This window comes from Argiope bruennichi, chromosome 6 (assembly GCF_947563725.1).
Source record: "Argiope bruennichi chromosome 6, qqArgBrue1.1, whole genome shotgun sequence".
Lineage (NCBI taxonomy): Eukaryota > Metazoa > Arthropoda > Arachnida > Araneae > Araneidae > Argiope > Argiope bruennichi.
This window is the reverse complement of record NC_079156.1, coordinates 48,718,066-48,732,187: the sequence shown is the minus strand read 5'-3', so window position 1 is coordinate 48,732,187 and position 14,122 is coordinate 48,718,066. Positions and strand designations below refer to the sequence as shown.

The 14,122-nt window shown below is 27.1% G+C and overlaps 1 protein-coding gene across 7 annotated transcripts in view; it reads right to left on the bottom strand.

The window, feature by feature from the left end:
- Positions 1 to 203: 203 nt before the first annotated feature.
- LOC129971361 (protein kinase C and casein kinase substrate in neurons protein 1-like) overlaps positions 204 to 14,122 on the bottom strand; it is a 114,995-nt gene continuing 101,076 nt past the window's right edge. For 4 of the 7 annotated variants that reach the window (XM_056085050.1, XM_056085052.1, XM_056085053.1 and 1 more), the window contains 7 exons: positions 13,584 to 13,810; positions 10,825 to 10,945; positions 8,892 to 8,996; positions 6,846 to 6,970; positions 5,750 to 5,812; positions 3,149 to 3,312; positions 204 to 2,111 (listed from right to left, as the gene is read on the bottom strand). In XM_056085050.1, coding sequence (XP_055941025.1) covers positions 1,999 to 2,111; positions 3,149 to 3,312; positions 5,750 to 5,812; positions 6,846 to 6,970; positions 8,892 to 8,996; positions 10,825 to 10,945; positions 13,584 to 13,810 — 918 coding nt within the window. In that variant the 3' untranslated portion in view covers positions 204 to 1,998. The remainder of the gene's footprint in view (positions 2,112 to 3,148; positions 3,313 to 5,749; positions 5,813 to 6,845; positions 6,971 to 8,891; positions 8,997 to 10,824; positions 10,946 to 13,583; positions 13,811 to 14,122) is intronic. The other 3 variants (XM_056085054.1, XM_056085055.1, XM_056085056.1) reach the window with 3 other exon arrangements.

Genomic DNA, 14,122 nt, shown 5'->3' with positions numbered 1-14,122 from the left:
ATAGTTTGTTAGTAGCTAGTATATAAACTAACAAACTCTTAACTTCAACTCATCAAAGTTTTAGTAGTTTCTGTTTTTTTTTTTAAAGTGGAAGTTAAAAATATATTTTCTTTTCATTTACAAATTGAAATAATTAGATATCTATTCCTTCTCTAATATCTTTTTAGGTGAAATAATTGATATTATTACAGAGAACTTAAAAATGAATGACGAAAATCCATTTATTATCAAACAACAATTTCTATCCTTATCCTCGTCCTCACCAAGCAAACAAAAGTCAACATTAATGAAAAAAAATGCTTCAATTTACAAGTGAATTCACATTTAATTAAACACTGTTAATTATATACAACAAAACTGATTGCAGTGTGAAAAAATTGCTATTAAAATTATCAAAATTCTCTTGACAATTTCACAAAACTATTAGTTAAGTACAATGTACAAAAAAATAATTAAATACTAAACTTGTGCACATAACACATATAATCTAATATTAGTCTGCATATCTGATATTTATTACAGTTCTGCAACTTCACATATTCTATAGACTTGGAGGGGGGGATCTCACATGGAAAAGTTCAGAAATTTATTAACAAACAACATAGAATAAAATAAAAAAAAAAGCAAAGAATCATAAAAATATAGTAGATAAATAAATAGTTCATATACAAGTTCTATAATTTCAGATTGTCACTTGCTAAATTTAACAATTTATATTTAAAACGTCGCATGTATATTTAAAATAAAATGTGTCCTCACTTTTGAATAATTATAAAATATTGTAATATATTCATGAAAAATCTATTACACACATCTCTCTTAACCTTCATCTGTAGTATGAAGAATTAATCATCTCACTTTTTTGTTCACTGCATTTAAGAATGCTGTCTAGATAATAAAGATGAATCTGTTATATGATGAACCCCACAGTTAACAAATATAGCATATTATCATTCATATTTTTCCCCTTGCAATTTTAATAAGTGAACAAATATATTTTAATTACAGTTATTATTACATATTGAGTAATTTAATATAAACAACAGTTTATGTACATTTTTTAATTTAACCCAAAAATCTTGTAAGCAAAAATAGCATATATACCAAATATAAGAGAAATTATGGCTTTGTCACAGAACTTCTCCGTAACTGAAATGACAAAAAAATTATTTATTTATAACAATAGCTCTTACTCGCAAATAATTTTTCATTGATTTTAAAAAAGCAAACACCTGTTGATTAGCTTAAACATAAATTGCTTATGATGGGAAATTAATCTTTAAAAAACAGCATCCTAGATGCTTATAGAATTCAATGTAGTTACATCTTTCAATTCTAAATCTACTATACATTTACATATGGCATTTTACAGGATACAGCCCCCTTTCTCAGATAACTATAGAAAATTTAACTTCTTCATAATTACAATGTAAATTAAATACAAAAATGTTACAAAATAGATCTCTCTTTGAATAGCAGGCCAAAGAAATAAAAACTATGTGCAACTTTAACATGGCATACAATTTGATAAAATCCATTTTCTATATTTGCCTTTGTAAAACTTCCTTCCCAAAAGCTGGCTCTGAAAAAATATTTATATTTTATTAACATTTGAATTGTGGATTATTTGTATTTCTTATTAGACTATTGCTTGGAAGCACATATGCAACATCTGAATAACTTTTTAAAGTCTTCAAGCATTTGGAGTTTAAACATCTTCAGAAGTGGTATTATCTATTATGGAGGGTCGAATTCTATTATAAGTGAGAATTTCTTTCAAACAAAATAGAGGAGTCAATATACACTTATTATATGCACTGCAGCATCCATGCATTTTCTCTGTACTGTCCTTCCAGTTCAGTGACTTCGTAATTGCACACAACACCATTTATAGCTGGCAAATGTTAATGCAGGGACAAAATTACATTGTGCTTTTGTACAGCAAATTACAGGTGTGGCAGATCCCATAGGGATCATACTATCCGAATTTTAGGGGTTTCACTTTGCAATTACTTCTACATAACTAGCTGGATAGAGTCCAACTTTGCCATCTTTCCGACCTTTGCACCATCCTTGCTCATCTTCGTCTTCTAACTTTTCAAACACTTCGCCTGAAAAATTTATAAATCATTGATGTACTTTATTTGTTGAAATAAAAATTTATAATGAATACATAAAAAAATCCATATAAAAATCTTTACAACTTTTCTTAAAAGAATTAATTAGATGACATCACAAACATAGATTGTGATCTATTGACAGAAGTATAACATTAATTTGATTTAGACTTAAAGCTATGGCAGTTACCAAAAGGTAAATACATTGAACATCAGTAAAGCTTATAGTTTAAGGAATTTTGTATAATGCTAAGATTCTTTTTCCCATGCTCATCCTAACTTTTTTTTTTTTTTTTTTTTTTTTTTTTAGCTAAGATATAATTTTTTATACTCTTAAAAATTAAAATTGTGAATTATAATTCACAATTTTTTGTAACTATCTGATTTTTTTCATTCATGCTTTTCTAAAAATAGAAATATTATTTAATAAATAATGGAGTTATTTTTTAAAAAAAATATTCATGTCTGTTTTAAAATACCAGTAAGAAAAATGTATACACTTGCGATGAGACTTGTGCTCAGTAGTTAATATACTGAAATATTAAATTTAGTGATGGAAAAAAAAAACTGATTGAATTATAGATATATTTAAGAATAGAACTGCTCAAGATGGAGCATTTTTTAGAAGGTTAAATTTGAGTGAAATAAAATAGTTATTTGATGTGATTATCACTCTAAATCAACCTTAAGCAAATTTTAACACTAAGGTATACTTCAGTTTCATCACATATAATTGAATGTAGTTATACAATTGCATTAAATTACATAACTGCACCCAAAAGGATATAAAAAATATTAAGGATTTTTGATCCACCATTGCAAGTGCATGCAGTTTGCCAAGCAACTGAGCTACAGACTAATTAGTATATAAGAATTAATTTTATAAAAATACAGCATTAATTTTTTAATGCTTTGGTAAAAAAAAATAGTTGTCTTTTAAAATGTGTATTTTGTAGTTGGCTTCTAGTTGTATAACTGTCCAATTATAAAAATAAAAGCATTAATTAAGCCAATGTTAAGTTGCTAAATACCATTTTTAAAAGATAACTCATCATCTTCTGCTCCTTCATAATCATAAAGTGCTCTGACTGGAACTCCAGGCTCTCCTGTATCTACTAATGCCTCATTAGAACCTTCATCCCATTCTTCTTGGTCTTGGTCATCATCGAAAGGATTTTGTTCTTGTTTCCCATTTCTAGAAGATATTAATTATTAAAAATAAAATAACACAGACACACAAATAAAAAACTAAATTTTTAATTTTGGCTTATAAATATCCAATATGGTAATTAGTTATAAAGATACAACAGATTTTTTTTTACTGAATATTAAGTGAAAACTTGATACAACAATTATTAAAAACAGAATTTTTCTGTAAAAATTCTTAGATTGCTACAAAATTAAATATAAAAAAAAGCATACAAAAGAAAATGCAAACAAAGCTGAAGCAATGATAAAAATTTCCATGAAATAATTTTGTCTTAAAAAATTAATTTCAACCATTATATAACAATATTTTTTAAAAGCAATTAGAATTAATTTTTGGCTATGTTGCATATGAAAGTAATAAATATTTTTAAGCATTCGTTTTATATTCGATTTATTAGAGCAGAATTCTAATGCAAATACCTCTATAAAGAGTTTTAAATTTAAGATCCAGCTTTATCAGCCCACCTACATTTTATTTTACATAAAATATTGCAATTAAAAATTTATTCTCTTGTTCCAATTTCTTATAAATATGAAATTTATTCTCTGTTCTTAGTTAAAACTACCATCTTTCATGGCATTTTTTTTTTTTTTTTTCTTTTTCTACTTCATACGAATATATGATTATGACAATACTTAAAATTTATTTCATTTTATAACTTCAGGATGGGGGGAGGCATCTTGAGTCACCCTTCAAAATTTTTTATTGAGTTCAAGTGTTGAGAATAGCATCTCATTTATGATGTCAAATACAAAATAAATCTTAAGTGACTAAGAGACTTTAATAAATATAATCAAAAATTGCTTTCTTGAAATTATTAACAATCTGATTGCAATGATTATTTTGAAGACATCTGAAAATCACAAGTTTTTTTTAATATTTGTCAGCCAATGAAGCAAATGTTTTGATAAATTATTCAGTTTAAGAATTATACAAAGCTAGACATATGAATAAAAACATGGAAAAAAATACCACCCCAAGATTAATTTTTTTATTGAATGGCGAGTTTAGTGGCAAAATAATCGAAAATTTAAATTACACTTGGCATAAGTATATCAGACCCCCCCCCCCAGAACGAAATAATTTTTTTTTAATCATTTAAAATAAAATGAATATACTTGACTTGGATGACAAATGAATTTAATTGCAGTTTCCAAAAATTTTGATGAAATATAAATCTGTGATGGAGCATACATTATATATCATAAATAAATAATAAAAAAATAATGTTAGATTTTGATGTTGGTTAAGCATTTAAGGAACATATATATTAAGGTATTTACATTAATCTGTTTTAAGAACAATATATTCAAAAATATCAAACAGATGTTAATCAGAAAAAGAAATTTTATTTATTCAATTAATATTTATATTATTATCCATTGAATATTATTCTAAGTATCTTAATGTCTAAAACCAACTACTAAACTTAAACATATATATGACTATAAAGCCACAATGCACTATACTACTAATTGAAGGAGAAGAAAACAAACAGATCAATATAATTATAATGCCCGTGCATGCGTTTTTGTATTACTCAACAACAACTGAATATAAATCATGTATAAAATATGCTACAAATGATACTGATTTTATTGGCATTAACATTAGAAGATATTATATTAACAGCAAATATCTAATGAAATTAAATTCATTAAATTACTTGTGCATGTCTAACTTGCTGTGTACAACTTGAACACAAATACATAATTACAAAGAGAACAAATAATTATATTGCTAATTCAGTTTTTCAGAGTTGTATAAAAACATCCATTTTAAAAATTATACATGCTGTAGAATGTTTTTGACTATTTTCTCATTCGTTAAGCATTTTCAGCGTAGGAAACATGCTTTAATATTTAATAACCCTAAAATTTATCCCTTTAATTGAGTAATTAAAATAGAACATGTTTTAGAGTTGCCCTGGCTGTCTAACAATGTTGTTCAAGAAAAAATCCTAACATTTCACTGTAAAAGCACTTTTAAAATTGTAAGCATAATAATGTAATTTGGAAGAAAGAAAAACTAATTATAAATCTTTTTGAAACAATTATATAATTACATTATTATAATACAAACATTCTATACATTGTTGTTAATCATGTTTCAATACATCTTTATAGGTGTGTGTCTTCAACATCTTGGTATGCCAATGCCTTAGATCAATAAAAACAATTATCTTGCACTGTTCTATGCATGAACTCTAATAATATTTTAACAATAGCAAAGAAGTCATGATTTTCCCATTAATGGTTAATTCAAACTTGTCAAACAAAAATATCAAGTCACTTATTTTTGGAGCTGCCTTTTGTGGCAAGCATGCATACAAATTGCAAAAGCATGCAGTAAATTTTAAGCTAAGCAAAAATGCTACATTGCTGGGGTTTTGAGCAGCAAAATCAAGAAGTTCTTTAGTTACGTGTTTTTGTCTTCAAAAGCTTCATTATCACCAACTTCAAAAGGATTGTTTGGTAGCTTTTGGCTAATTATGAAGAATAAAATCACATGATTACATAATTACAAAATATCAAATATCAATAATTAGATATAAGACAGACCAGCTGGATGATTAATTATTAACAATAATATAGCAAACTTCTCATGCAAATGAAAAATTGATTAAGCATTAATTTTTAATGTTAATCAAAGCTACTTTAATCATATATTACGACTTCAAGTCAAATTATGCAGAAAAATATTGGGGCATCACAATCAGTTTCATCTGTCAGATTCTTTACTATTTATAAGAAATATTAGTGACAAAAGTAATCTTGGCACAAAAATATATAATAAATTTTAACGAAATGTTAGATTTAATTTAAATCTGATTGAAAAAATCTATTTTAATACACCCCTTGAATTTATGACCAATATGGTAGTTCAAACTAGTAAACCTATTCACAGCATTATTTACCTTGTTAGCCATATTGAATTTTGACTTTCACAACATGGCATTGTTAATATCCTCGATGATATGAAGGGGCACATTAAAATATAGTGCAAAAATTTTTTTGGTGAAAATAACTGCAAACTTAATAAATTCTATAAAAATAAAGTCTTTAAAAACACTTTTATTAATGTTTTAAAAAAGGATTTTGTATTTTAATTTCTATTTTTCAGTTTTTATTTATAATTTATTATTATGAATATAATGGAATTTCAATAATCACTAATAGATGGTACCAATGGATAGTATCAAAATTTAATTTAATCTAATAATTGATAATAAAGTCATATTAATCTATTAATATATAATTAATAAAACATTGTGTTATCCAGAAAAAATACAAGTGTACAAAATTCCAATATACATGTAAGTATGTAAAGAAAATTCATTACAAAATTCAATTTTTTACAAACTTGAAATGAGGCAAATTAAATTTACAGATTAAAAAGTCCTGTTTTAAAGAGACTATCAATGAAAGTAAATCTACAATCAAAAAATTATTTTCATATGTAAATAAACAAATAATAACATGAACAAAAAAATATTTTCTTAAAGGAAGTTGACTTACAAGTTGATAGCTGAATTTCTGTTTGAAGATGGTTTGCTCTTTTCGGGTCGCATTTTTACTCCATCGTTGCTAAGGGTGCCTCGTTTTTCTTTTTTAGAAACATTTTGCGATTCAGATGTAAATTCCTATTTTAAAAAATCAATAAAATACTAAGATTTATATAAAAGCAACAAACTAATAATAAAAATCTATATTAGTACAAAGAATACAACTACATTAAAATGAATCTATAAAATGTTAAATAAAAATTCTACATTAAGTTTCTTTCCCTCAGATTGAGTTATTATGACTTTTCTATCTGTTATGCTTTGCAATTTCTTAAAAAGTATCTGAGGTTTGTCTCTGAGGCTGCCTTTTTGATGTATTTCCAGATAGCGTCAATAGTATTTATGTACTGCTTTTGAATCTCAACTATTATTTATAAACTAAGATATTTCATCATCAGCCATTTTATAATACTCATCAGCATTCATTAGGAAAACATAAATAATACTCTGAATTACTAAAACACAGAAAGAGGCACAAAAATTAACAACAGTCATAATAAGTTTTGAGTCTCGGACAATATTAATTTATGATCAGTTATGTATCCACATAATCTTACAAATAATGAAACAACATTTAACAAACAACAGTTAAACCATAATGTACATCTTTTGAATAATAATTTTTAATTAATTCGAAACCATGTCATTTAAATCAGAATGTTGATAAACTTTTTAACAGTTTCATTTTAAACCTTCAATCAGTTGCACCCCCCCCCTCATTCCTACTTTTCAATTCTAAACAGGACTTATAAATTTACTCATATCCTTTACTTAAAACATGATGAAGAAATTAATGAAAAAATTTTATCTACTTTTGAAGCTCAATTCCTAAAGGTGAAAAATAATCAAATTAAAAGCGACCTGAATTAAAATTAGATATTTTCAAACATTTTTATAAGGATATTTTAAAAATATAATTTATGTGTTTATATATTTTTTTATTGTGATAATATATAAAAAAATGAATTGGTGTGATATACAATATAAAAAAGCAATGATTGCCTTTTATCTGTATATCAATGTTAAAATAAAAATAAGTTAAAATTAATGCAGAGTCAAGAATTCAGTATGAGAGAGGGAATTCCTAACAAAATTCCTTGTTACAATAGTCTGAGGAATTAAGGAATCAATGTAAAAAAAGGCCTGTCTCTATTTAAATTGTATACTTTTAACATGATTTTAGGAATTTTGAATTTACTTTGTGCACACAGAGGACATTAAAAAATCATAAAGGCATCCTTATTTACCAAATTTAATTGCTTTTAGCAAAATCAACAACCTAAATTAGCAACAAAATTATCTGAAGATAAAATAGAACCAAATCATGCTATTAGTGCTTGGACACAAATTCAAGTTGAGAATAAGTAATCACAATATATAAATTTTGGTATAAAAACAATTAAGAGGGTGGGCAGAATTTTAAGGTTTCTAAAATCTGTCACAGTTAACAAATTAAATACAACCTTTGAGATTTTTTGAAGTTTTATGTGCATATAATAATTTTTAATATACAGAAGAAAAAAAAATTGTGATTCAATGAAGCAAAAAAACCCCACACATATTTATATAATCCAGATTATATTTCTTTTTAATTAAAGATTCATGTTAAAGAACAACATGTATCATGAGCAAATATTCCTTAAGGTTAATAACATATACTTTAAAAAACATTTCTCAACTATGGCACAGAAAATGACATATATGATGCAATTATTAATTATACACGACATTTTTGAAAATTCATTCATACACAGCCCATTTTTAAAAAATATATTGTATAAATGGAAACAGAAACAGTTTTTTTAGTGCACATATCACAGAAACAGACGAAAAAAAGAATAGAATTCTAGAATAATTAGAAGAGAATAAATTTCATGAGTAAAACTCCAAGATCTAGAAATTACAGAAGAAAAAGCATCAGGCAAAACAGAAGTTAGAAAATCCACATCCATGAGGTTAGTTGCTGAGCTGAAAGGGTATAAAATAAAACAGTTATTACAGGCAGATCCTCCCCGATTTTTTGTTGGTTGACCAAGAGGATTCCACTTTCGGGCACAGCTCCTTTTTTAAGTTTGCCAATATCACGGAACTCTTCACAATAATCCTGAGACAAAGCAAATAACACATTCACAAAAGAAATTGAAACTACAAACAAAAGCAAGCGAAATTAGATGCACAAAAAAGCAAGAAAGAACATTTTACTTATGCGTACTTCAAAATACATAAAAACTGTAAATAGTAGCTAATTACTTATTTTACAGGACTAAAATGGATGGCTCTTATTTAAATCATAATGTTAATTGATGAATCTATTATCTATTAACGTATATTAATATACATAAATTATTGTAAAAAAAGGAAGCCAGTAATATTCTATATTTTAATGAACAATATTTATCATAAATCCTAGGATTTTAATGGAGGAAAAACAGAATTTTTACTCATTTATGTGAATTTTTAATTAAAATGATGCTGGATCAACAAATGTCTGATTGACTGATTTAAGTATCCTTAGATGAAAGGACCCAACTATACAGCTAGGCATATTTATCAATTTTTCACAAATGTGCAGTCCCATACTCTACACAATTACATCAAACAGCATATGATATTATATCAACAACAACAACAACAAAAAAAAAGTTAGAAGTTGTACTTAATATGGCAGATGGATCTATAGGAGTTCTCAGTTTTGGTTGAAATTAATAATAAATTCAGCAGCTGTCCTTTTATAGGTGGCTGCAAGTTGTATGCCAAATGATATTTTTCATCATGTTTGCATTTTTCTCATCTTTTTATAGCAATAATTTGTTGATATCTTATATTAAAAACTTCACCCTCACTAAAATAGGTCCAAATAAGCCGAAAAAAAGTAACCTGGTATACAGTTTAATTCTCACTTCCTTGTTGAATGAAGTGACATGTGGAGTCATCTCCACTACAATGTCAGGATATTCCACCAACAGGAGGGGTTGTACTGTGGTTGATGATGGCCATTGGGACTTGACCAAAGTTCCTGATCCATGACTATCATTCAATTACCCTGGATGCTATAGCAAGGTGGGGCTTATTTTTGCATTTAAATAATACTTTGATGAATTTTATTCAAATAAATCCATTTCTTTTATATTGTTAGTTAAATTAAGTTCAAAGGAGTTCTTTTATAGATAATAACTCTTAAATGAAAAATAACTTGGACTTTTGATATTAAATTATTAGCAAAATGCATTTCTTGTTTATAAAACAAATATAATTTATTATTTAGCAACCATATTCTGCATTGCCATTACCATGATTTTGAGGCACAGTTTCTCGACCAGAATGAGTTGTATTCTCAAAATGGTAAATTATAACAAATTTGATTTTGTTAAGATTGTAAAGGATGTTTATCATATTGCATTATTCTATGGCAAGTATGTCAATTTCTGGCACTTCAAGAATCAATAAAATTTTATTGAAAACTGAATCTGTAACTTCGGCATACGAAGTAGTACCATACTTCCTACTTCAGTGCCATAATCCCTACATCATCCGAGTCAGCTAGTGTGATAAAAATAAGAAGATTACAAAAATAAATTAATATCAAAAGGTAAACACTGATTACTATAAAAATATCACATTCATTTGACATCTTTTATAAAGAAGTTCCAAATTTAAGAGGGAACAATTTGTCATAAATTTATTATAAGTAAGAATAATTAAGTAACAAATTATAGATTAACAGTGACAATAAATATTTTCAAATAAAGCAGCATTTAACATTTTTAGTAACACAGCTGAAATGCAATAAGCAAAAGCTTATTTGATTAGTTAAAGAAAATCGGTTAGAAGCAAATTTGCTCGAGACATAAAATGCAACGTAAAACTCAAGCGTTTAAAATAAAATATTACAAAAGACATATATTACAAACTCTCATTAGAATAGAACTTACTTCAAACTGGGGCCAGTTCATTGGCATTCCTACACCATGGTTATTTGACCACCATTTCAAATCTTTCTTAGCATCTGCATTTTGTATACTGTGCCTGTATTCTTCATAAATTTGTGGAAGCCTATAAAACATACAATATCTCAGGACAAAAATAAAAATCAAATTAAAATGAAAAATACAACGACCTATATTTATCATATATTAAGTTAAGTTTAGTTATATTAACATCCCATTTTAAAGCAATACTAGGGCTATTTTGGGATGGACCTCGTAATTTTGAACCGTGGTCAGATGACGAGGACAACAGCTGAGCTGGCATCAAGCCGCTCCAAGCTTCCACACTACACCAGTGGGATGATGCTTGGCAATAACAGATTTAACGTGCACCAGACCCATTTGCACAAAGGTTCTTCGGTGGAATCGGGTCTCGAACTTGAAATCCTCCAGTTCCGAAGCCGACATCTTTCCACCAGGCCACCATGGTCCATTTATCATATATTAATAGAACTAAAAGTATATTGTGTAAGCCAATAATAGATTTGAAAAGTAGATAATAAGCCAGCAGGAATGGTCATCCTGAAACTTCCTTGCGTACTCTCCAATAAAGGTCTTATTTCCTTTCCATGCATAAAATTGTGAATCTTGGGTAAGATTATGAATGCCTTACATGGCATTAGCAAACAATAGTTATGGAATCTTGATTCTTGGAATTAATTAAAAATTTTTACTGTGTGGATATATATTTTGGACAGCATTTTCTCCCCAATCAACCGAAATCAAAATTGGACACAACTATAGTGATACTTACAAGATCACCCAGTGAATTCCATTGATTTAAGTCATTGCATTTATATGAATACAAAAGTACAAACTGTCAGATGATCAATTCTTTGACAGAATTAGTTCAATATTAGAGAAAAAGCTACATCTTAGATGCTAAATGTGCGTATCGCACTTCATCTCTCCAACTCTTTAACGTTTGTAGTTTTTGAGTTATACACAGCAAGACAGACACACTTCCTCTTAATGAATTGCATTGAAAATTTGATAAAAATCTACACATTTGGACCAAATACCAAATTTTATTCAACTAGCTGAAAGCTTTTTTGAGTTATTGTATTCATAGACAGACAGATATAATTCTAGAAATGATTTTTTTTTTTTTAAACTTAGGGAGGTCTAAAATGTAGAGATTTGAGAAAATTTCGACTTTGAATTTAAAAAAAAATTATTATAATAGTTTCTCTGTATTTGATATATGAGAAAGTAAAAATAATGAGATAATGGCTGCAAATAGAATAATTAAAATATTAGGATGTCCCATAGATTTTTCCCTGTTTCTAATGAAATGAATACACGATATTTACTGTTTATTATTTATTTTGTTATATAAGAACTTTTTTGCTCTATTACCTTCTTCCATCTCTCAGGGAGCCTCATTATGCGTACTTTCCAAAATTGTTGTGTTTTGAACAAGAAATAATCCTCGAGGTGCACTTTTATTTTGAAGCTGGATTTAAACCGCTTATCGTGAATCGAATTTTTTAAGGGCATAAAGAAGTAATAATCAAATGGAGCGAGATCTGGAGAGTATGCAGGATGCGATAAAACACCACAATTAAACTATAATAGTTTCTGCCTTACGACTAATGCAATATGTGGTCTCGCGTTGTCATGATGAAAAACAACGCCTCATCGGTTCATTAATTCTGGCCATTTTTTTTTTTGCTATGGCAGCTTTTAATTGATCCAGTTGATGACAGTATTTCGTAGAATTTATTGTTTCACCTTGAGGAAGGAGTCTAAGAAAATTACGGCTTTCCAATCGCACCAAATGGTTCTTGTATGACTGAAACCAATGGCATAGATGGCTAATAGATAAGCCTGCATGTTTGCACAAGCAGAGCCTGATAGACCACTCATAGCGTAATGAGAAATAAACTTTTGGAGCAACCTAATATATACATATGGTATTTACTCTAATCATAGACATACAGCTTTCTAAATTGTTAGAGATATACATATTCTTCAAATTCAAAAATAATGTTTTAAATGATGTAAAGAAATGCATTATAACGTTGTTTAAGCCAATATATATATATTGCAGAAAAAAGAAAAAAAAAAAAAGATGAATTTTAAATTTTTATGCAATTTATTTATCCTATTAGTTAAATTGAATTAAATATTCTTTACACACAACCATTTTAATTAAAAAAATTTCTATACTTCACATAAAACTAAGTGAATTATTAAACTCTGAATTTCATTATTTCGAGCCAGTCAAAGGCTACCTTGAGAAAACACCAATGTCCTGACAGTTGAATCTTTCTCAAGGTGGCAGTGAAATGAATCAATGGATCATGGCAATTGAAATAATCTAAAAATCGTCTAGATTCAGAATTTCATAACAATCAATTTTAATCATAAAATTGTGAATGTTTTTGCTTAAAGTATTAGTGAGCCAAGAATGTTTTAGTATATACCACCTACAATATCAGGGGATATTATAATTCACAATTTTTCAGCAATTAATTTATTTACTTAAACAACATAAAATATAAATTCTTATGCCATTTACAGCATTTGTCCAAATGAAAAGTATAAGCCTATCTCTAAAGGTATAGAAAATAGTTATCACACTACAATTAGATGGTCACTCAAGTATATAAAGACACAAACTTTATATCAATTTAATAAAAATCGCAATGATTAAATATATATAACATTTTTTTTAACTAGTAAAAGTAAAATAAACTTACTCAGCGTCAGTTGAAATATTAAGGCACCTATGTATCGCAAACAGCATTTCTTTGAAAAAGTCTAGTCTTTTTTCTTCAAATTCTTGGCACTTATCAAAAACAACAGTCATATCTTCCATGTATTTCGCATTGTAGTCGTTTATTTCTTCTAATGCTTGCTCATATCGTTCTTTTGCTCGTTGTGCTTCATATTTGCATTTAGTGACTCTATCTTGTAATTTTGTAACCTAAATGAATTTTCACAACTTTAAATAACAGGAAAACAATTAAAATAAATTGTAATTTTAATTTTATTTATTATTTTATAGATTTATCTCAGTATATTTTACATTTTAATTTAAGACCATAGTTTAAAATAAACTAGTTGATCAAAACTGAAGTAAAAAGTTGTTAAACCATTCAAAGTTTGTTTTATGAACATTATGTGACAATAAATGATAAAAAGATGTTATATGACTCAACAAAATATTTTAGAAATATATTACATGAAAAAGTCTTAAAGGAGAAATATATAATTTTTAATGAGTTGTTTCGGATTT